Below are 25,199 nucleotides of genomic sequence, written 5' to 3' on the forward strand. Positions count from 1 at the left end.
ATGATACCGTCACCCCCGATCCCTTCATAGCGTTACTGTATAATGTCCCAGCATTCCCAGCAGTGTCACCTCTCCAGTCAGCAGCTCAATCATCTTGTAGGTGAGTTCTAGGATCTTCTGGTCATTGATGTCCTCATGTATCGGGGGGTGAGGTGGAGGCCCCGTGATTGGGCTCAGGGGTCTTCCCCATCCCTCAGACACAGGGGCCTGACAGCGCTCACTAGAGGTCTTCTTCACTACTGTGTAATCCTGGTTATGGAGAGACACAGTAATAAATCTCACTCCAGACATTTCCAGAGTCCTCACCTCTCCAGTTCTGTCCATCTGTTATTCCCATAGATAAGAATGATGTAATGTGACGTCATCAGAATCTCTCACCTCTCCAGTAATCCGGAAGAGGATCTCTAGGGTGAGGTGTAATATCCTCTCCGCCATCTTGTCCCTGTCCAGATCCATCCTGGACAGGAAATTTTCTGAAACAGAATAATATCACTGAGAGGATACTTTATTATAAGGACCTGAATGGGAAGAAGATGAGCCCATATGTAAAATTAATGGAGATAATAATGGAGGGAAGATATCATTTGGGTAGGAAAAAAAAATGTCAACATGAAATGAAGTAGCAAAACCGACCCATAAAAGTATTGCACTTAAAATGGTATCAATGAAAACGTCGGCTCATCAAGCAAAAAACAAGTCGTCATTCACCTCCGATGTTGGAAAATGTTGACAAAAAACTGATTTTTTTTTTTTAAACAAACTTTATGTCAATTTTCAAAATCCACACACCAGCAACATTCTATATGTAGAGTATGAACACACATACATCATACATTCCCTGCTTTTGAGGACTTTCAACGTCTTAAAACTGCATCACTATACCTTACATCAACCCTTATTGTAAAAACTGTAAACTTTACCCCAGAACGCTCATTCTACTTCTTTTGCCGCTCTCGCGAGGCTCCCCTACATAGCAATACATATGCTTTCACCTCCTATGTAAGAACCCTTAATATCCCCAGGGTACCTTGGATATCCTTCAGGAGGAACCAGTCCGTGTATGTGAAGGTTGAAACCATGGCCTTTATATCCAAATCTGTATATTGTTTCAGTATAAACGCTCTCCACCTCTTAAAGACGTTCCCAGTCAGTTTACCGTATTTTTCGGACTATAAGACGCACCCTGGTTTTAGAGGAGGAAAATAGGAAAATAAAATTTTAAGCAAAAAAGGTGGTCATGGCATACTGTTATGAGGCGAGGATCTGCTGCTGACACTGCTATGGGGGTAATGTCCCCAAATTCTTTACTAAGGTACCCTATCCTGGTAATGATCCTCCTGCCTTGTATATGATCCCCATCCTTGATATATGTCCCTCATCCTGGTATAGCCCTTATCCTGTTATATACCACATCCTGATAAATACCCCCCATCCTGCTATACAGCCCCATCCTGCTCATAATATAACCCAATCCTGCTCATAATATACCCCATCCTGGTATATGCCCCCATCCTGCTATATACTCCATGCTGCTATATTGCCTGTATCCTATGGCACAGAAAAAAATAACCATTTATACTCACCTTTCCTCACTCCCTGCAGCATCAATCATCTTCCTCTCGGTGTCAGCAGCAGCGCCGCTGACTTGTGTGGAGCCGTTCCCCTGCAACATCACGATGTCCTTCTGTCTTTCGGCTCGCTGATGTGTGTGGAGCTGTGTGCACAGGGATGACGTCATCGCTGTGCTCACCGCTCTCTATATAGATCAGCTGGCCGGTAGACAAGAGGACATTGCGATGCCGTACTTATTCACTGTGGCACGCGCTGAAGAAGATGCGTGGGGGGCAGTGAATATAGCCACACATGATCACTCCAGGCTGTAGTTGCCAGGGATGATCACGCGGGCCGGCTCTTTACTATGCACACACCCCCCGCCCATCATCCCGTCTACTTGTCAGCGCCGCCTTCAGCGCTGAGAGATGATGGGCGGGAGGATGCATGCATATGAAATGAGTGGGCCCACGTGGTTACGGTAGGCGCTGCTACAGCCTGCTCGTGCCGCCGAAGACCCACTCCACCGCAGCACCCTCATTCCCCGCAGCCACATTCAGACTATAAGACGCACCCTCCACTTTCCCCCAACATTTGGGGGAAAAAGTGCGTCTTATAGTCCAAAAAATACGGTATCTTTGTTTTTCTGTCCCTCCAGTCTTTTTACTTGGAGCAGAGACTTAAGGGGACTTTACACGCTACGATATCGTTAATTTTTTATCGTCGGGGTCATGTCGTTAGTGACGCACATCCGGCGGCATTAATGTTATCGCAGTGTGTGACACTTATGAGCGATTTTGAATCGTTGCAAAAACGTTCATCGGTGACATGCCCCCTATTCTCGAAAATCACTGATGCTGCAGCTAGCGATGTAGTTCCTCGTTGCTGCGGCAGCACACATCGCTATGTGTGACACCGCAGGAACGAGGAACCTCTCTACCTGCCGCCGGCCGCAATGCGGAAGGAAGGAGGTGGGCGGGATGTTACATCCCACTCATCTCCGCCCCTATTGGGCAGCCGCTCCGTGACGTCGCGGTGACGCCGCACGGACCGCCCCCTTAGAAAGGAGGCGGTTCGCCGGTCACAGCGACGTCGCTAGGCAGGTAAGTAGTGTGACGGGTCTGGGTGATGTGCGGCACAGACAGCGATTTGCCCATGTCGCACAACCGATGGGGGCGGGAACGCACGCTAGCGATATCGGTACCGATATCGCAGCGTGTAAAGCGGCCTTTAATCTATCCCACTATATCATCCAAGGATGGAACATTCCCTTCTAATCATTTGTGCAGTAAGCTCCTCTTGCTTATCATGGCTATACTGTGGAATAATTTTGGCACGGTAACCTCACTTCATCCCCCTCTCCTCTTATTCGCCCGCTTCCTTGTAATGAAAGAGCCACAGCATCAGGTCCAGCTTCAGATCTTCGCTACCAGTCTCCGTACTTTCCTCCACAATTTTTGACTTTCTGCACATAACCATATTCCATGAAACAGATCTGTTTTTGCCATTTTGCACTTGGGACAGTGCTGCAATGTACCAGTACTATATATGTGCACCATGCAAGCCACAAGTGTGCAATTTTACTACCATCTCCCTTTGCACCTGTGATGTCTCCATTTAATGGAGGTCTTGCTGCATCCTGGTAGTGCATTAGTCTTTTTGGCCTGGGCAGTTTACATCTTCTGCCATTAGTCTGTGAGTTCTTGTCTAGCAGGTACATTGAAACCAGATATGGCCCTGTGTATTAGCCGGAATTGTGTATCCCTCCACCCTTCATTAATTACCACCTTTCTCATGTGCCTCAAGCCTTGCTCTATCTTGTCCCCTGCTTCTACATCCCCCAGCTTCCTGACCCAGGCACCCATGGTCTTATCTGTGCTAAGTGGTACCAACACTTCTCTTAAGTCTCTGTAAAGCTCCGATATACTTAGTTCCCTCAAGTCCTTTATAATAACCCTATCCATGTCATTTGAGAATTGTTCCGATTTGACATCAGAAAAACTGCATAACCCCCCTACTACTCTGCGCATATTGGATATGATAAAATGGAGAGAGCCCATACCTTTCAACCATTTTCCTACAGATTACCCATCTGTGTTCTGTTTCATGAAAGAAATCCGCCACTACTTTTATCCCTTTGTCTCTACACCCTGTGAAGAGTTTGTTTTCCCTGCCCAGCGGGAGATCTGGACAACCCGATAGTTTAGGTACTTGGAAATGTGCCAGGATAAATTGTATTTCTTTCTCACCGCCTTCCACATCATCACCATGTCTCTACAAACCATGTGGGATATTGGAGAGGGAGGTGTGTAGTAGGGCTCCCAAGTTCCAGGGTCAGCAGAACTCAGTTTCCAATTTGAAATCAGAGGATCGGCTGGACCTCCTCAGCCAGTCAATCACATGGCGCATCAGGCATGCTACTGTAGGTTATACCTCCCAATATTGGGTAGGTTCATCCCTCCCCTCTCTAACTGTAGCATCAGCTTTTCAGCACTGATCCTTGGTCTCTTGCCCTTCCAGAGAAAAATCGTAAACCCCTTGTTCAACCTATTCACATCCGCATGTTTTAGCAGTAACGGAATGGTCGGCAATGGGTATAGTAATTTAGGAAAGCTCATCATTTTGATGAGATGATTCCTGACCAGCAAGGATAGTGATAAGCCCGGCCAGGCCTTCAGTTCTCTATTTTCCCTATCAAGGGATTGTCGTTCCACGCCGGATATCTCTCTAAATGGATTCAAAAATACTTAATTGAGGACTTGTCTATCAGGATTCCACATATATTATCTCCTTCACTATTACAAGCTACAGAGGATGGGCCTGTCTGCTTTAGGAACAATAGTTCACACTTTGCCTTGTTTAACTTAAAACCCACATACCGTGTTTCCCCGATAGTAAGACACCCCCGATAGTAAGACGTAGTGGGGGTTTTGGGGGGGTCGGCTAATGTAAGACGTACCCCGAAAGTAAGATGTAGTAAAAATTTATTTACTACGTCTTACCGTCTTACATGCCGCCGGCATGTGACAGCTCTCAGCTGAGAGCCCTAACATGCCGGCGGCCAAGCGCTCAGCTGAGAGCCCTGACATGCCGGCGGCAAAGCGCTCAGCTGAGAGCTGACACATGCCGGCGGTCTGGCGCTCAGCTGAACGCCCTGACATGCCGGCGGCTGAGCGCTCAGCTGAGAGCTGACACATGCCAGCGGTCGGGCGCTCAGCTGAATGCTCGGCTACCGAGAAATGTTGAAATGTTGCAGTAATGTTGTCCGTGGTCAATCAGGACCATGGACAACATACAAAATCACGCAGCCTCAGTGCCCTCATGTGCAGCCGCTGGTGGTTAAGTTTCCTTAACTTGCGGTACACTTAGGGCGCAATCGCGGCAAGTCCCCATACGGTACATTGCATGGAGACTTGCTGCGATTGCTGTGGGATTTTTTCCAATATAAGACATACCCCGAAAGTAAGACATAGTGGCACTTTTGGGGGTAAAAAAAATGTAAGACACTGTCTTACTTTCGGGGAAACACGGTAGGACCCAAACGACTATCAATCTTAATATTCATTAAGCATATTATATAATCCGCGAATAGCGCTGAGTACAACTTCTCTTTGCCTATATACCCCTAAAGTATTTTTCCCCATTAATCATCCTTGATAGTGGTTCGATGGGTAGGTTAGAGAGCAAAGGGGACATTGGGCATCCCTGCCAGGTCCCTTTCGTCAATGGAAAAACGTTTGACAAAAAAAAACGGCGTTGCTACTCTAGCCTGTGGGTTTGCATATAGTACCCTAATGAACTCCCAAAATTAGATCTGGGCAAGGGGTGGCCCGCGGGCCGCATCCGGCCCTACTGCCTGTGACCGGCCCGCCCGTCTTAGCTCAGAGTTGGAGGCGTGGTCTGATCTACGATTTTATGCCTAGCCCCACTATCAGGGCCGGGAGCTCTGTATCCCGCAGTGCAGTGATAAGCGACTGCCACGCCCCCATACTCTGCCGACCATGCACCCTCTGGATGCTGGCCACACTCTTTGGATGTCTTCCATGGCATCTATGCTGCTGGTCACGCCTCTTTGGCTGTCGTCCACGCCCCCTCTCAATGCTGAACACACACAAACTCCTCCAATGCCTTCCTGTCCACTCTTGCTGCTCTCTCGATGCTGGCCACACCCCCTTTGCCTGCCCCTTCTACCCCGGATCCTCACATGTGACCAGCTCATCTCCACATCGGCCACTTCAAAAACGTCTGTTCTGTAACTGAGGTAATGTGAACCAGTAGCAAAAGGGAGAGTGCAGTGTGCCTGCAGGAGTGGAGAGCAGGAGAGAGTCCAGCACTTGTGTCTTCTCAGGTACCCCCTGAGCCTGCAATAGAAGAAGCAGACACACAGGGGACTCAGAGAATTGAGCCAGGGGAGCCCTCAGGCTCTGCTGCTACAGTGCTGCCAGCCTGTGCCCTCAGCGTCCTGCAGTGCTGCCAGCCTGTGCCCTCAGCGCCCTGCACTGCTGCCAGCCTGTGCCCTCAGCGCCCTGCAGTGCTGCCAGCCTGTGCCCTCAGCGCCCTGCAGTGCTGCCAGCCTGTGCCCTAAGCATCCTGCAGGGATGCCAGCCTGTGTACTCAGCATCTCCAGCGCCAGTATGTATGCCCCACAGGCCACCACTATCAGTATTTATGCTCCACAGGCCACCAGGGCCAGTATGTATGCTCCACAGGCACCTGTATTGTCTATGCCACTTACTGACTTCAGTAATGTGTATACCCCCCCACTGACCCCAGTAATGTGTATGCCCCCCACTGACCCCAGTAATGTTTATGCCCTCAGTAATGTCTATGGCACTTATTGACTCCAGTAATGTGTATGCTCCCCACTAACCCCAGAAATGTGTATGCCCCCCACTGACCCAAGTAATGTCTAAGACACTTACTGATCTCAGTAATGTGTATGCCATCCACTGACCCCAGTAATGTCTATGCCACGTACTGACCTCAGTAATGAGTATGCACCCCACTGACCCCAGTAATGTCTATGCCACTTACTGACCTCAGTAATGTGTATGCCCCCCCACCGACCCCAGTAATGTGTATGCCACTTACTGACCTCCATATTGTCATTGAATCTTTGTATTGTTTAACTTACTGTTTGTTTATGAAGGGATAGTATATATACTATATACAGTATTGGGTAGAACGGAGTTAATTATATTAATCCAGCCCTATAAAACCCATCCCAATTTCTCATGCGGCCCCATGGGAAAATCAATTGCCCACCCCTGCCCTAAATGCACAATGGATACCTACCCTGTCAACCCCAACCATGACCACCTGACATCAAATGCCTTTTCTGCATCTAATATGATCATCACAAACTGATTTTTTTTAATGGTTTTTTGTTTTTGTGTTTTGTTTTTTTTACAAAAGCCTGAGTTTTATTTACTACACCTGAAATTCGGTTTTCGGTACAAACTCAGACTTTTCCAAGATAGCAAAGTTCAGGTGTGGAGTTCGGGGGCTTTATGTATGCAAACCGCTCTTGTGTGATCAGATGTATTGTACACCAACAAATAAAACTGAAAAAACCTGCCCTCCCTGTATAATCACTTGTACATAAGGCTAAATAAACCAGAGCAAAAAAAAAAAAAAAAAAAAAAAAAGATCCCTTTTAGCATTTGTGCACACGTTCACATTTAGTATTTTGGCTTTTTTTTTTTTTTTTTTACTGACATAATTGGGAAAGTTCTGACATACATTTTGTTAGTCCCACTGTCATACATAATTTCTAGTTAGCTTCCCCAGAACTTTACAAGGCCAGCTAGAACGTGCCCATTGGCATGTTGATCTTTGACCTGAGGGGCCTCAAGTGGTCCTGTAACATATACATTTTGGAGGGACTGCTGTTACTTATACATTTGGGCGGTCCCTCCCTCATTGAGACTCAGGTAGTGGAATACATATTCCATAGAAGTTTACAATGTGCCCATTGTGGCGGTGGGCTTTACCCTTCTTCTCCACCTCCATGTCATTCTGAGGCCCTAAATTCAAGTTTTCAGAGGGCCTGAAGGTGTCGGGAAACCTGATTTTGGTGAGGGACCTGATGTGGCGCAGTAAGATATGTTTGGAAAGGCTCTCATCTATACATTTGCGTGGTCCTCTCTCCATGAGACTCAGATGATGGAATACATATTGCATAGGAGTTTACAATGCGCCCATTGTAGCGTTTGGCTTTACCTTCCTGATTCTTCTTCATGTCATTTTGCGGCACTAAAATCAAATTTTGAGAGGGCCTGCAATAGTTAGGAAACCGGAGTTTGGTGAAGGCCCTGAGGTGGCCCAGTAACATACGTTTGTTTGGGACTGCTCTTACTTATACATTTGGGCAGTCCCTCCCTCATTGAGACTGTGATAGTGGAATACATATTCCATAGCAGTTTACAATGCGTCCATTGTAGCTTTGGGTTTTACTTCTCCTCCATGTCATTCTGCGGCCCTCAATTCAAGTTTTCAGAGGGTCTGCAGGTGTCAGGAAACCTGAGTTTGGTGAGCACCCAGAGATAGCCCAGTAACATGTTTTTGAGGGCCTGCTCTTACTTATACATTTGGGCAGTCCCAAATTGAGACTGTGATAGTGGTATACATAATCCATAGCAGTTTACAATGCGCCCATTGTAGTATTGGGCTTTACCCTCCTCCTCAAAATAACAGGTCTAGAACGTAAACGTGTGTGTAAACAAGAGCGAGAGCAGCTTCTGTCTTGGATGGCAGACAACAAGGCCTCTTTGCATTTCTCAAGCAGCAACAAATCTTCCACGACCACACAGTCTACTGTGAATACACAGAAGGCTGGTCTATCTAGTCCTCAACCTGGTCCTTCTTCCTCCCCCCATCATCAGTCACAGGAGACATATGACCCCAAGCTTGGCCACTCTGAGGATCAGTTTTGTACGTATACTTTGGATGGCTCTGGCCTCTCACCGTGCAGTATTGAAGAAGGACGTGAAGAGGTGGAGTGAGTTGATGCATAAGTATTTGAGAACCTACAGCCAGAAGAAAGCCACTTTGAGGAACCTGATTTACTGTCTCCAGAGGTGGAGGTTGATGATGATGAGACACAGTTGCCATCAGAGCAGCCTACAATCTCAACTGGGAAGGAGGATGAGATGGAAGACGAGGTGGTCGATGATGAGTCCACTGATCCGACCTGAACCGTTGACATGCAAAGCCAGCACAGCAACACAGAAAAAAATGGATATGTAGCACCAACACAGGCACCAAGGGGTAGTGGTTTGCCCAGAGTGAGAACTGGGTCAACTGTTCCGAAGTGCACCCCCACTGTGGCCCAAGTCAGGGCAAGGGGGCGTTCAGCCGCTGTCTGGAAGTTTTATTCTGAAAGTCCTTCAGAGAAAAACATTATAATCTGTAGCATCTGCCATATTGTCTGCAATATCGTCTTAAACTGTCCTGAACACCAATATGTGACGAAAAACCAATCTCAGAATCAGCGAGATCCGAGGAAGCTCCAGAGACATCACCTCGTAGAGAGAGACTGGTCAGAACCGCAAAACATAGCTGCCGCATTAAGGGGTTAACCCATACCTCCCAACACTTAAAGATGAGAAAGAGGGACAAGAGCTGCGGCGCGCATAGCGCGCTGTGGCAATTTTAGGCTACGCCCCTAACCACACCCATTTTGCAATCTGTTACGCCCACATTCAATCCTTTTAAGCACTGCTGATCACATTGTTTAAGGCTGCATGCCCACGATCAGTGTTTGCAGCATTTTGGATGTAGCATGCTTTTGCTGTGTCCAAAACGCTGTGATGTACAGTACAAGCACAGTGGAGCGATTTCTAGAAATCCCGTGCCCACTGTGCTTGTTTTTTCTGCAGCAAACACTGACCTGCGGAGCGTCTTTCCACACTGCAGCATATCAATTGTTTGCTGCAGTTGCATGCGTCCTCCGTAGGGAGAACACAAGCGAGAGACTGCAGTGCACTGAATCCTGATCGTGGGCACAGGCAGCTGTGTTCTCCTGCGGAGGAGACGTGCAGCCCCGCAGGTCAGGACCCGCTGCCTCCAGGACACAGTGAGTCCTGATCATGGGCACAGGCAGCTGTGGTCTCCTGCGGAGGAGACGTGCAGCCCCGCAGGTCAGGACATGCTGCCTCCAGGACACAGTGAGTCCTCATCGTGGGCACAGGCATACGCACATATACGGTACATATTTGAAGACAAATTCCCTAAAATACATATAAACAGACAAATCTATACAGTCATCTACACTGACATACATAGATATATACATCATACATATACACACATCGGAGGTAATAATATGGGGAAGCCGGCAGCAGCCGCACTCACCTACCCCGCTTGTCTCTATATAGCTCCTCCTCGGCATGTGATCACTTGGCATCACTTTAACAGACCTAGCCACGCACCGTGCACACTGACACCGCTGTGTATGTATCACAAGGGAGGATGGGGGTTTTATATACTAATATATACTGTGTGTGTGTGTGTGTGTGTGTGTGTGTGTGTGTGTGTGTGTGTATGTATGTATGTATGTATGTATGTATATATATATATATATATATCACAGGAGGGGCTGGGGGCTACAGTATATACATCACAGGAGGGGCTGGGGGCTACATCACAGGAGGGGCTGGGGGCTACAGTATATACATCACAGGAGGGGCTGGGGCTACAGTATATACAGCACAGGAGGGGCTGGGGGCTACAGTATATACATCACAAGAGGGGCTGGGGGCTACAGTATATACATCACAGGAGGGGCTGGGGCTACAGTATATACATCACAGGAGGGGCTGGGGGCTACAGTATATAGATCACAAGAGGGGCTGGGGGCTACAGTATATACATCACAGGAGGGGCTGGGGGATATAGTATATACATCACAGGAGGGGCTGGGGCTACAGTATATACATCACAGGAGGGGCTGGGGGCTACAGTATATAGATCACAAGAGGGGCTGGGGGCTACAGTATATACATCACAGGAGGGGCTGGGGGCTACAGTATATACATCACAGGAGGGGCTGGGGGCTACAGTATATACATCACAGGAGGGGCTGGGGGCTACAGTATATACATCACAGGAGGGGCTGGGGGCTACAGTATATACATCACAAGAGGGGCTGGGGGCTACAGTATATACATCACAGGAGGGGCTGGGGGCTACAGTATATACATCACAGGAGGGGCTGGGGGCTACAGTATATACAGCACAGGAGGGGCTGGGGGCTACAGTATATACAGCACAGGAGGGGCTGGGGGCTACAGTATATACATCACAGGAGGGGCTGGGGGCTACAGTATATACAGCACAGGAGGGGCTGGGGGCTACAGTATATACAGCACAGGAGGGGCTGGGGGCAACAGTATATACAGCACAGGAGGGGTTGGGGGCTACAGTATATACAGCACAGGAGGGGCTGGGGGCTACAGTATATACATCACAGGAGGGGCTGGGGGCTACAGTATATACATCACAGGAGGGGCTGGGGGCTACAGTATATACATCACAGGAGGGGCTGGGGGCTACAGTATATACATCACAGGAGGGGCTGGGGGCTACAGTATATACATCACAGGAGGGGCTGGGGGCTACAGTATATACATCACAGGACAGGCTGGGGGCTACAGTATATACAGCACAGGAGGGGCTGGGGGCTACAGTATATACAGCACAGGAGGGGCTGGGGGCTACAGTATATACATCACAGGAGGGGCTGGGGGCTACAGTATATACATCACAGGAGGGGCTGGGGGCTACAGTATATACAGCACAGGAGGGGCTGGGGGCTACAGTATATACAGCACAGGAGGGGCTGGGGGCTACAGAATATACATCACAGGAGGGGTTGGGGGCTACTTTATATACAGCACAGGAGGGGCTTGGGTTATAGTATATACATCACAGGAGGGTTTTTGAACATAGACAGTACTTGAGGGGGCATACATACAGTATTTGGCCTGTTTCAGATGTCAGTGATTCTGGTATGTAAGTGCTTGTTTTTATACGTACCAGAATCCCTGACCTATGCAGACCCATCATAATCAATGGGTCTGCACACACATCAGTGATTTTTCACTGACCGTGTCTCCATGCGGTGTACATGCGTATCCGTGATTGCCACACAGAAACATGTCCGTTTTTTTTTCTGGCATCACTGATGTCCCACAGACCACACTATGGTGTGATCCGTGAAACATGTACCAGAAAAACACGGACATTTAAAATAAAACGCTTTTCCAACTCATCTTCTCCAGCGATGCTGAGTTCGGCAGCTGCTCTCTGCTTCTTCCTGCCTGGGTCATTATGGCATGCATATTCATTTATGCAGCCAGAGCCGACCCGGAAGTAGCTGCAGAGGTGAGAGAGCGGTGGCTGGATGCTGAATCGCGGGACTCTTCAGCACCACGGAGAGCAGAAGCGGGGTCAGGTGAGTATATGTCCATGTGCAATCACGGAGTACGGATCACACGGACAACCACTGTGTATACAAATCTGGTGTGGGGGCTGGGGGGGGCATACAAATATGGTGTGGGGGCTGGGGGGGCATACAGATCTGGTGAGGGGGGTGGGGGTGGCTGGAGGCATATAGCTCTGGTGAGGAGGGGGCTGGGGCATACAGCTATGGGTAGATGGGGGGGGGTCACATACATCGTTCCTTGATGCTGCAGCTCCTCTTCCTCCAGTCTCTTCATCTGTGGACAGAGCTCAGCATGTTGCTCGGTAGCTCCGCCCACAGATTCACTTCCGTACACAAACAGCCCATGAGTGAGTGCACGCTGAGCTGCAGGTGACGATTTAAAGTGCTGCTGCTGCCCACTAATAACAGCGGCAGCACACAGAGCCAGAGCAGTGAAGCAGCGCTCAGCTCTGCTCTGCTCATGTGGATAGGAGGGGGAAAAAGTCAGACGGGGAAAGAGCGGGTGGGCGGAGCCACGGGACAAAAGCCTCACGATCGTGACACCGGGACACCCGCTCAAATCCGGTACAGTCCCGCTGTATCCGGGACGGTTGGGAGGTATGGTTAACCTGAATGTACAAAACAAAAACAATATAGAAATGAGCCGCTCAGGAATAGCGGGAAACTGGTCCTGAACTGGTTAAAGGTGAAAATCACCGAGATATGAAGGGGTTAATGATGACCCCAAAATAATAGAGACCCCATACCTACCTCCACCTGCAGAGCCGCACACTAGATATATGGCTGCTCTGTGCTGACAGGACCTGTGATGATGTCACATGGAGGGGAGGAGTCAGGGGTCACATGATCAGCTCCTCAGTGTATGCAGGGCTCTGCTGTGCTGGTTGTCATGGTGCTGGATGAGGGGACGTTTATGTGTGGGGTCAGGAGGGGTTTACAGTGTGGATGTAGCAGAGCCGTGTGTGTACGAGGTGTACGGAGCAGAGCCGTGTGTGTACGGAGCGGAGCCGTGTGTGTACGAGGTGTACGGAGCAGAGCCGTGTGTGTACGAGGTGTACAGAGCGGAGCCGTGTGTGTATGAGGTGTACGGAGCGGAGCCGCGTGTGTACGAGGTGTATGGAGCGGAGCCGCGTGAGTACGAGGTGTACGGAGCGGAGCCGCGTGTGTACGAGGTGTACGGAGCGGAGCCGCGTGTGTACGAGGTGTACGGAGCGGAGCCGCGTGTGTACGAGGTGTACGGAGCGGAGCCGCGTGTGTACGAGGTGTACGGAGCGGAGCCGCGTGTGTACGAGGTGTACGGAGCGGAGCCGCGTGTGTACGAGGTGTACGGAGCGGAGCCGTGTGTGTACGTGTTACAATTTTTAATTGAGATTGCTGGATTGTCATTGTAAATAAGCACTTGTACCTTGCCCCTCCCCCATCGCATTGTAGATGTAAGCTCTCACGAGCAGGGTTGTCTCTTTTTTTCCCCTCTAATTATTGTATTTTCCATAACTGTTACTTGTTTGTATATGAGCCTCCTGAATTGTAAAGCGCTGTGGAATATGTTGGCGCTATAGAAATAAAGATTTTTATTATTATTAATATTATTAATAATAATTGTATTTATAAGTCTTGTCACATAATCACAGTCTGGCTCTGGAGGCCGCAGACAGGAGACGTCAGGTTACAGAGATATTTAACATTACACAATGTACATATCACATTCCTCTAAATAATGGGGACAATCTAGTTATACCTTTATCAATCCATTCTATGAAATTCAAATTTGCCAATCGCCATTTTTTTTTTTCTCTAAGCGCGCGTGCAGTGGGGCGGGCCATCAGGTCAGCCAATCCCAGACACACACACACACAGCTAAGTGGACTTTTTGCCAGACAAGCAAGGGCATGTGTCATAGGCTGTCCATGTCACATGTCCCTGCATTATAAATACGGCCATTTTCCCGTCTGGACGCAGTTATCTGCCTTCTGCGTCTGAGTGACAGTCACCGCTGACACAGCTCCTGTCGCCGGTCCTGCTGTGTACGCTCTAGACACCGCTCTACAGATTAGGGACAGAAGTTTATTTCAGCCCTTTTCAGGGCTCATTTCATCCGGCTCAGAGCCATAGGTGACAGTCAGGTCCGTGGAAAGGCTGTATACAGCTTCAGATAACAGCGTCTGTGTAGCTAAGGTCAGGGACTTCCTTGCTGCATTTCACCATTAGGAGGGATAGAAAGTGAGGCTTCCTTTCCTCTACACTGACCCACAACCTGGCCACTGTACCCTCCTGCACATTTTTGCAAAGCCATTTTAATGGAAAAGAGTGCTGCCAGTTAGTGCCATCCAAAGAGTGGCTGCTGTACTCCATTATTGTGCCACTGGTTCCAAGCAATCTCCAGCACCTCTGCATTACACCCTCCTGCTCATTTTTACTAACCTATTATACTAGCAAACACAGCTGAAGCTTAGTGGCATCCAAAAAGTGGCTGTTGTACTCCATTTGTGTCACACTGGTGCCAAGCAAGTCCCACCACCTCTGCATTCTACCCTCCAGCACATTTTGCTATGCTAATTTTATAGCAAACAGGGCTGCCAGTTGTAGGGCCATAGTTGCATTTTCAAGGATAGTCTGTGTTATTTCTTCAACTGTCAATAAAGCTAGACCACCTCTGCAATCTACACCACCTCTCAATTTTTACTACCACATTTTAATTGGACAATCTTGACGCTATCAAAATGAGTGGCAAAATGACAGATGCTGGTGGAAAGGGGAACAGGCGTGTTTGAAAAGGAAAAAAAGTTTGTATCCGTGGGGAAGGTGGCAAATCTACATTAATATCTGCTGAAGATAGGCCATCTTCCAGCAAAAGTAAGATGTCTACTACTTTCCGTGGACAATCCGATGTGCTACCTTTTTTACGGAACAAAACAACTGGAACAAAGGTAGATGATGCACAAAAGAAGCACATGCTTGAATAGATCTCAAGTGCTCCAACAAGTGCCCTCTCCTCCACCTCAACTACCGCATCCAAGAAAAAACAGTCCTCTGAGTTGTCATCCCAATCACACTTGCTTTCTCCCAGCTCTCAAGTCTCCATCCGCCCTGCACAGTATGGTGGAACAGAGATGGCTGAGTCTGCCGAGTTGTTCAGTCACACTATAGCCTGGGGATCAGAGGTATGCTCCCAAGCTACAGTGAGTACAGACCAGGAAATGGTCTGCAGTGATGCCCAGAACCTTTATGACTCAGATTCAGGCCGTGAGGAACAACTTTCTGAGCATAACGTTGACCCTTATTCACAAACTGTAACACCTGTTGGTAGAGACAATGAGGAACATATTGATGACGATGAGACGCAGATACCAGATTGGGATGACAACTTAAATATTCGGTCAGGGCAGGAAGAGGCTAGGTCTGAGGGTGAGGGGAGTGCAAACACAACGCTTGATGATGAAGTTCTAGATCCCACCTACTGTCAACCAACAGTCAGGCACTCGAGGAGGTCAACAGAGGCGGTGGAGGAGGATGCAACTGACGACGAAGTTACCTTGCGCCTTCCTGGACAGAGTCGGAGTACTGGTAGCACGTCTACAACTGGATCCTCAGCCACCACTCTGCCTCTGAGCACTAGTCGGGGTGGCTCAGCAGGTCGCATGTCCTCTAAGCCTTGCCTAGCCTGGTCCTTTTTTGACCTTGCAAAGGATCTCCCAAATCATGTGATCTGTAAAATTTGTCGCCAATCCATAAGTAGAGGCCAAAACCTCACCAGTTTGACAACTTCTTCCATGAATCGTCACATGAATAAATATCATAAGTCCCAGTTGGAAGCTCACCGTGCTGCAATGCGGCCTAGCAGAGCGGACCATCCACCGCCTGCCCCTTCCAGTGCATCCGCGCGCTCTTCATCTTCTAGGACTGTGGGGACAGCTGTCACACCTTGTTTTGCTTTATTTTTAGCACTAAGGTTCAGATACGGCTTTAAAGAAGGCAAATAAGTAATTTATTATAAAGGTTAATATGAAATACAAACTTAAAGGAAAAGTATGATATTGCGTACACTTTTGTATATTGAACATACAAAGGTTAAGTACAGTTAAATACTTACATCACCAAGGAGTTTTGAACATCATCTGCCTGGAACATTAAGAATCAGAGAAGCACACGAAGGACAGAGAACTCCTGGAAATCCCAACACTGACCAGACGTCTCGGTACAGGAAACACGAGCTTCTGTCTGTGCTATATTTCATCTGATCTTAAATAGAGGTTTGTACAATAATTACAAACCTTAAAAGTTAATGTGTTGTAGTCTTATTGATCCATGCTCTTTGATGGCCAATCTTTGGGCATAGATGAACTAGACATACACCACTGTTAAAAATATACTCTTAAATATATTTTTCTTCAAATACGCGAGAAGACGCATGAAAAATGGACTACAAAATGTGTAAAAAAATAAATGTAGTTTATATCTGATAAAAATGATTGCTAAATTATAAAGTTACAAGTCAGTTACAGAAAAGGAAAAAAATATATACTTCATTAGCTTACGTAAAAGAGTTCAATTAGTCTTTATTGACTTTCGCCCCTTTTTTGTAATCTATAGTCTTAGTCCTTAGTTTTAATCTGTGTGTGTTTTTAGATTTTATTTTTAATATTGTTTTTCCTTCATTTTTTCTCACTCTATATAGGTAATTGGGGTACCATCTCTTAAAAAATCATCATATGTATGGAATGGAAATGAATCTCCATAATCTTACTGACATATCGCTACGATATAGCTTTATATTCACATGTGACATTGTGATGTTATGTAGGATATGTCTGCTGTTCATATTTAAAAATGTTCCCCATGCCTATATGCTCGTTGATCATCCTCTTTCACTGTGTTTGTCTGGCGTGGCGATTGCCTGCGCATGCGTGGCGCCGGCCGACAGCCTGGGCGCGTCTCAGAAGGCCTCTGTCAGTGATGCGGGCGGGACTATCTGACGTCACCTGGGATTTCCCTGACCCACCGCATCACTGAGGCCGGAAGTGACGTGCTCGTGGCGTCCGCCGGCGCTGCGCATGCGCAAGTGATGACAATCGCCACGCTGGTATAACCGGCTATAAAAAACCTAGCACACAGGATTAATGCATGGCCCCCCGAGGAAGCCCTACGCGAAACGCAGCGTCGGGGCCCCTAGGACTGCTTTCACCACTGAGTCACTTTAATGGGTAAGCACAATTAATGTTTTACTTCTATTTCATTGTATGACTGCAGCATGTCACTGACTATACAGCGGGCTTCTTCATCACCGTGATGCTGGAACTGTACCACTGGGGCACGAGCTAACCCGCAATTGGAGTGATCCGTCACCTGTATACTGCTAAACCCTGCCAGCCCTTGGAAAGGAAAAGGAAAAATCCCCCCTAAATTGATATGTGGCACGCGGACGGATTGTGAGCACTGTGTATATCTGGCACTTGGATTTAATTATGATAATACAGTGGGTGCTCTCATTTGTCTGTGTGTCATGACCTTGGTGCTGGTGGGCTTTTACTTATATACTTACGGGGTTGTCCTCCTCTGCCCGTGGTTCACTACAGCCACGGTGGTGTACTCTTTGTAGTTGCTTAAACGCTGTTGCTACATGTACATGCTGCCGTCTGCACAAAAATTGACATAGTGCTTGCCAGTGACCTTGCTCTGTGGTGATTGCTGCCCTACTACTTGCACTTTGTCTTTCCCCCTTTCCCCCCCCCCCCTTTTTTTGACCGTTTTTAATGTGTGAATTATTAATTATATCTAATAAAATGTATAAATTTTGGAATATGACTCCATCTTTCTTGAATGTCTATTGTGCTTGGAGTCTCCATATGTGAGAATTATCATGTGTCAGATGTATTTGATCTCATTAATATTCTGTGTTTTCACAGCTGCATCATCTGATAAGATGGATTTTAAAGCACGTGAACTAATGTGGCGTGCACAACTTGATCAAGTTTTTGGGGGAGAGAGTGGTGCAGGTGTTGATTTTAATTCTAAGGACTCTTTTGATCTTACAAATAAATACAAAGAGCTCATACATAAAAGGTTGCGACTCTGGTGGAACAAGTCCTTTCTGGAAAGGTATTTGACCTGTGGCCTTGTCCCTAGGGATCTTTGAGTGCAGGTTTTTTCTGCCTTCCCCACTGAGGATGACCTCTTTAAGAACCAGTGGGAGGAATTGGCAACTACTTGCTCAAAGGGTTTCATCTCTCTCCTGATCAGATCCAATGAGAATTCCCTGACGGAGTTGGATGTGGAATTGGGTAATTTACAGGATGATATTAAAAAAATCACTCCCACCAGAGAAACATTCCAAATTTTATACTGATCTTGATTTGGAGATCAATAAATGGGAGAAAGAAATCATTGGAACTAAGTCCAAGAAGTATCAGAGGGACCTGTCTGATTTCCAGAATAATAAAGTTTATAGGTGGAGGAAGCAACATAAAGTACCCAGATTCTCATCACGTGCCCGGTCCGCCTCATATTCCTCGGTATCATCTGCTGAGGACAATTCAGCTAGAAGGGAGGACGGTGATGCTGGTAATGAGCGTTTGGGATTTATTAAGAACCTAAGATCTGCCTCACAATCAACCAAACGTAAGACTACACCACCAATGCAGACTGAGAAGAGAGCCAAGAACAGAACCTTAGAGGTAATTAATCTATCCTCTCACTCTATTACTCCCCAACAACGTGAGGTTCTGTCTTTGGGTCTCACCTTTGCACCATCTAATCACTATGATTATTTTACAGCCCTAAAAGATTTGCATTTGTTTGCAAGGAAAATTGTCCTAAAAAAACTACACTCTAAACGGGACATTGCTGAATTGGGCCTCAACAGTCGTGCTGAGCGGGAGGCGGTCCGGGTACTCGAGGAACTAGCAAGTGAGTCCACCCCTGATGTGTCTGACAGGTTTCCTCGCTCTGTCCTCCCCAGATCTACCACATTCCCCTCTTTGTCTATCTGTCCCCAGGTTGAAATTTTCACTCAGCTGGTGGCCAATAATCTGAAAAAAATCAATAATAAAAATAAAAAAGACAATCTTACCACGGATCAGAGGCTTGCCTTGACTGAGTTGAAATCCTGGGATGACGTCATATTCAAACCTGCTGACAAAGGGGGGAATGTGGTTATCTGGCCGGTGGAGAAATACGAGCGTGAGGTTTTCAGGCAGCTCCGAAATAAGGAGGTCTACACAACTTTGACCAATAACCCTATGGGTAGTTTTTCATCTATATTATTGAACATTTTGGAGCGAGCCTTGAATGAGGGTACAATTACCAAGAAAGTGTTTGATGGCCTCATGATAAAAAATCCTGTCATCCCAACATTTTATTTGTTGCCAAAAATTCACAAAAATACCCCAAAATCCACCCGGACGTCCAATTGTTTCTGGCATAGGAGGGCCAGTACCAAATGCCCAGTCGCCACTACTTCTCTAAGAAAGGTGTGCCTGCACTACATCAGCATGTCGCACACAACATCACTGCTTCCTTGTGAAACTCTGTGTGTGAACGGGTGCATTTCACCACCGATACTTGGACCAGTAAGCATGAACAGGGACGTTACATGTCGCTGACTGGGCGCTGGGTAACTATGGTGATAGATGGTGAAGGGTCTGCTGCACAAGTCTTGCCGTCCCCACGACTTGTGTGTCAATCCTCTGTCTGTCCAAGTTCCTCCACTGCTTCTGCCTCCTCAACCTCATCTGGGTCCTCCACCTCCGCCCCAAGCCTGCCTGATCAAGCCACCAGCGTTGTAACTGCGCAGAGGGAATCACGCACCCCTCATTACTATGCTGGCAGCAGAGCGCAACGGCATCAGGCGGTCTTTGTCTTGAAATGTCTTGGAACTAAGAGTCACACAGCGGCTGTGGCAGTTGTGGAGACTGAGTTTGGTAAATGGTTGTCTCCACTCAACCTGCAGCCTGGTAAGGCCGTGTGCGACAATGCTGCAAACCTGGGTGCGGCCTTTCGCCTGGGCAAGGTTACACATGTGCCTTCTATGGCTCACGTGTTGAACTTTTTGTCCAGCAATTTTTAACACACTATCCCGGCCTAGATGGCCTTCTGAACAGGGCACGAAAACTGTCTGCTCACTTCCGCCGTTCAACTGCCGCAGCTGAGCGACTTGCATCGCTCCAGAAGTCTTTTGGCCTGCCGGTTCATCGCCTGAAATGCGATGTGCCGACACGATGGAATTCGACTCTCCACATGTTACAATGACTGTGGCAGCACCGCCGAGCCCTGGTGCAATACGTCATGACGTATAGCCTATGTCAAGGAGATGCAGAGGTGGGGCAGATCACCCTGATGGAGTGGTCTCAGATCAAGGACCTATGCACCCTTCTGCAGAGTTTCGACATGGCGACAAATATGTTTAGCACTTACAATGCCATTATCAGCATGACAATTCCAGTCATTTACATGCTGGAGCACAAGCTAAACACTATTCGGAGTCAGGGGGTGGGACAACAGGAAGGGGAGGAAGTACAGGAGGATTCATATGCGCAAGACACAACAACATCACCAAGGTCCAGACGTTCATCATCACCAAGGCGCCAGGCATGGGAGCATGGGGGACAGGGATCAACAAGGGCGAATGGTAGCAGGCGAGATGTTGAGGAAGGTGCAGGAGAACATGAAGAAATGGAGGACGAACTGTACATGGACATGGAAGACTCAGCGGATGAGGGAGACCTTGGTCAAATTTCTGTTGAAAGAGGTTGGGGGGAGATGTCAGAGGAAGAAAAAACGGTTACCACCTCTATGCCACAAACACAGCAGGGACTTGGTCCGCATGGCTGTGCAAGACACATGAGTGCCTTCTTACTGCACTACCTACTACATTAGAAGTGATGATGACTACTGGATTGCCACACTATTAGATCCCCGGTACAAGTCCACATTTTGTCATAATTCCAGCCATAGAAAGGGACGCACGTATGCAGGAGTATCAGCAAAAGCTGTTACTCGATCTTAGCTCGGCTTTTCCACCAAACAACCGTGGTGCACGGAGTGAATATCCCAGTTGTAACTTGACAAACATAGGACGGTCTCGTCATCATCAACAGTCTAACCGTACCAGCAGCACCGTATCTGGTGCTGGGAACAGCAATTTTATTGAATCGTTTCATAATTATTTTAGACCATCCTTTGCAAGGCCACCTGAGACAACAAGTCTGACACATAGTCAACGGCTGGAGAGGATGATACAGGAGTATCTCCAAATGAACATCGATGCCATGACTTTGCAACTGGAGCCTTGCTCATTTTGGGCTTCAAATCTTGAAAAATGGCCTGAGCTCTCCAATTACGCCTTGGAGATCTTGTCTTGTCCAGCTGCCAGCGTTGTCTCTGAACGTGTCTTCAGTGCTACTGGGTGTGTGCTGACAGATAAGCGCACGCGTCTGTCCAGTGACAATGTGGACAGACTAACGTTCATCAAAATGAACAAGTCATGGATCTGCAAAAATAAAGGGAGACTCCACTTGGAGTAACCCTTGCTTGCAGTGTTTCTAACAATGATCCAAGATGAAGAGATCTGGGATCAGCAAAGACTTTGCTACCTATCCCGGTGTCATCCTGGGGATGGTTAAGAATGGCGTACTTTTGAATGTGCTTGATGCTAATCTACCTGTGAAGTGTACAACTAGGGCACAAGTGCTGCCACTGAAGGGGTGTCTGTGTGGCCCAATGTTTGCAGAAAAGGGAGACTCTGCTTGGAGTCACCTTGCTGTGTTATACATGATTTTAGAAGGGCATGCCATGCCTATATCTGTGTCTCGTCCTCTTTTTTTTCCTCGTTACGCTGTTTTGTTTTCGCATGTGAATTTTTTTCTTGTCACTTTCCCATGTGTTTGTGTTGTGTTGTGAGTTGTTTGTCACCTTTTGGACACCTTTGAGGGTGTTTTCTAGGTGTTTTTATGTGTTTGTGATTGCCTCCCATTATTTCCTATGGGGTTCAAGTGGTTCGTAGAACGGTTCGCCGAACCGAACTCGAACGCGACCTCCGTTCGGCGAACCAAGCTCGAGCCGAACCGCAACTGGTTCGCTCATCTCTAGTGTTTAGCTACATTTGAAGAGCTTGAAGTATTTTTCCTTTTTGTGTTTATTTTCCCTCTGTCTCCTTTATGTGGTGTTGTATTATTTCAGTGGTGAAACTACTGCTCTCGCCAGCCTTCTCTAGCCAGGATGAGCGAAGGCCCAGTCACATAATGACAATGGGGGGGGACCCATATAGAGACGTTAGGGAGCATAGGGTACAGACCCAGGTGAATTGTTGGAGCTGTCCCCTCTCCCCATCATCAGGGCTTTTCTTTTTTGCCATTTCCGTTGTTACCCTTGTGTTACGCTGCACGCTGAGTGTCTGTACGCTCTAGCGTGACATAATATTCTGGTTTTGACACCCATTGTCTTATCGGTTGAATAGATCAAAATTCTGGACAGGAGCTTAAATCTTGTCCCTGGCGTTTTTTTGCCTGAGGATAGAAATGCTTCAGGTCAGAATTACTCTAATAATACATTTACAACGTTTAATGAATTTGAAGGATTCTCCTTCTCTGAACAGAAGGCCATTGTAATGCTAAACTAAATGGATGAGGATCGTAATTTGGAAGAATTGGTGGGGGATCATGATGTACATATTCACTGCACCCACTCATTAGGCTCATACATATTCACTGCACCCGCTTAATAGGGTTCATACATATTCACTGCTTTTCCCGACCACCCGCGTCTGTGATTGATTGCAGTCAGACCCGCCCCCATGTTGAATGACAGCTGTCTGACTGCAACCAATCACAAACGCCAGTGAGCGGGTCTATACTGTACAGTAAAAGAAATACATACATAATTTTAAAAAAATCAGCGTGCGGTTCCCCCAATTTTGATACCCAGCCAAGATAAAGCCCCAAAGCTGGAAGCTGGTATTATCAGGCTGGGGAGACAAATATCAGCCAACAATTGCCCAGAATTTCCGCATCGATTAGATGCGACAGTCCCAGCACTTTATCTAGCTCTTCCCGATTGCCCTGGTGTGGTGGCAATTGGGGTAATGATAAAGTTAATGGCAGCCCACAGCAGCCACTAAGTCCTAGATTAGTCATGGCAGGCATCTATGAGACACCCCCCATCATTAATAAGTAAGTGAAAGTAAATAAATACAAACACCCCAAAAATCCTTTATTTGAAATAAAAGACAAAAAAGCACCCTCTTTCACCACTTTATTAACCCCACATACACCCCTCCAGGTCCGACGTAATCCACACAAGGTCTCACGATGCTTCCAGGATTGCTACATCTGACGCTCACAGTGAGGGTCATAGAACAAGACTGCCCGCTGTGAGCTTCAGGCAACGGCTGACGTGAGCTGCGTGATCTGTGGGCATGTCTCTCAGAATGAACGTTGGTGAACCCATGACGTCACTGCCGCAATACATGCCGTCCTGTGAGGCTCATAGCTGTGACGTCAGGGGTTCAGACGAGTTCATTCTGATCACACGTCACTCAGAATGAAGGAGGGTGAACCCATGATGTCACTGCCACAACACACGTCGTATCGCTGGGCCCGGGTCACCGCTAGCCGAAGCATGTACTGACCTTGGTCCCTGGCAGCTCCTTCTGTCAAAGCTGTGTGATCTGCCAAGAGGAGCTGCCAAGAGACACCAGGCTGACAGCAGAGGGCAGGCTGTGATCACCGCTCTCCCCGGATGGCAGTGTCAGTTTTGAAGGCCTGGCGGTGAGTGGGACATGGCCCCGCACTTTAAGCCAGAGTGCTTCAGGTCTCCAGGAGGTCATACTGTGGGAACCCGGGTATGACTGCCGATGAACTGAGTGACATCACTGCTGCCAGCCGTGTCCTTCTTGTCAGTGTTTCCCAGAGCCTGGAGAGATCGGACATGTTTTCGGTCTCTGCAGGCTCGGATGTAGTAGAGCCAGGATAGTCGAGGGACCTCATGTGGATTACGTCGGATCTGGGTGTTTTGGGGTTAATAAAGTGGTGAAAGTGGGCGGTTTTGTATTTTATTCCAAATAAAGGATTTTTCTTGGTGTTTGTGTATTTCTTTTTACTTTTAGGATTAGTGATGGTGGGTACCATAGAACACCCTTTCCCATCACTAATTCTGGGTTTGATGACAGCTGTGCGCTATTATTAACCCCTCATTACCCCGACTGTCACCATATCAGGGCAATCGGGATGAGCCGGGTAAAGTCCTGGGACTGTCACATCTAATGGATGTGGCAATTTTGGGAGGCTGCTGTCTGATTTTTTTAGGCTGGGTGGCTCCAAATAACGTGGGTCTCCCCAGCCTGTGAATACCACCCCTCAGCTGTGAGACTTTATCTTGGCTGGGTATCAAAATTGGGGGAACCACACGCTTTTTTTTAAATAATTTATTTATGTAAAAAAGTAGAGGGGCCGAACCTGACATTCCCAGTGTTGGTATGTCTGACAACGCTGATATAATAAAAAACAGGAAATGGGGGCAAAAAAAACCCCTATATCCACTAAACCTTATGTGTTGAAAGATACTAGTAGAGGGACCACCATTATTTAATCTTATAACAGAGGCAATGGAGGAAACAAATTATGGAGGAAAAAAGGGGGGGTAGGGGGGGGGGCATGGAGGGGTAGAAATTATAACTAGGGAAAGATATTTTTGTATTGAAAACCAAACATCCATCTACAGAGGGAAGTGGTGTCTTAATAGAGAATGTATGCAGACTATACCATAGCACAAGAATATATCTGCACCAGAATAAATATTCTGGCAGAAATTTCAAACAGAACCTGGCTACATATTTTATCAAATCCCTCTCAGGTATAGCAAAGGCTAAAGCAACTAGAAACAAAATTGTAAAAATACAGATAAGGGTCTGACCAAATTCCTAGATAAAGCTACTGTAGCTCAAAACCTCATTGAGACCATTTGGGTTAACCGTATCAAGGAGGAAGGTCCATCGGGCTTCCCTCTGAAGTATTTTATTGTCCCAATTACCCTTCCTGATTGGCATCGGAACCACTTCGATTCCCTGGAACCGTATGCATTTGGAGTCTCCCTGGTGGCACAAATTCACGTGTCTGGCTATAGGTGTGTCACGTTTATGGGTAATGTCACCCAAATGTTCCCCTATGCGGACACGTAGTTGGCGTCTTGTTTTGCCTATGTAACTGAGTGG

The 25,199-nt window shown here is 47.4% G+C and overlaps 1 protein-coding gene across 1 annotated transcript; it reads right to left on the bottom strand.

Moving 5' to 3' along the window:
- Nucleotides 1-24: 24 nt before the first annotated feature.
- On the bottom strand, nt 25-1,171 carry LOC142312476 (oocyte zinc finger protein XlCOF29-like). The gene is made up of 3 exons (XM_075351420.1): nt 1,028-1,171; nt 379-473; nt 25-249 (listed from the first exon to the last, which is right to left on the bottom strand). Exons 1-3 carry the CDS (start codon nt 1,077-1,079, stop codon nt 25-27), a joined length of 372 nt encoding a protein of 123 aa, XP_075207535.1. The 5' UTR covers nt 1,080-1,171.
- Nucleotides 1,172-25,199: the final 24,028 nt, after the last annotated feature.

The sequence above is a fragment of the Anomaloglossus baeobatrachus genome, chromosome 5, assembly GCF_048569485.1.
Source record: "Anomaloglossus baeobatrachus isolate aAnoBae1 chromosome 5, aAnoBae1.hap1, whole genome shotgun sequence".
In the NCBI taxonomy this organism is placed as follows: Eukaryota; Metazoa; Chordata; class Amphibia; order Anura; family Aromobatidae; genus Anomaloglossus; species Anomaloglossus baeobatrachus.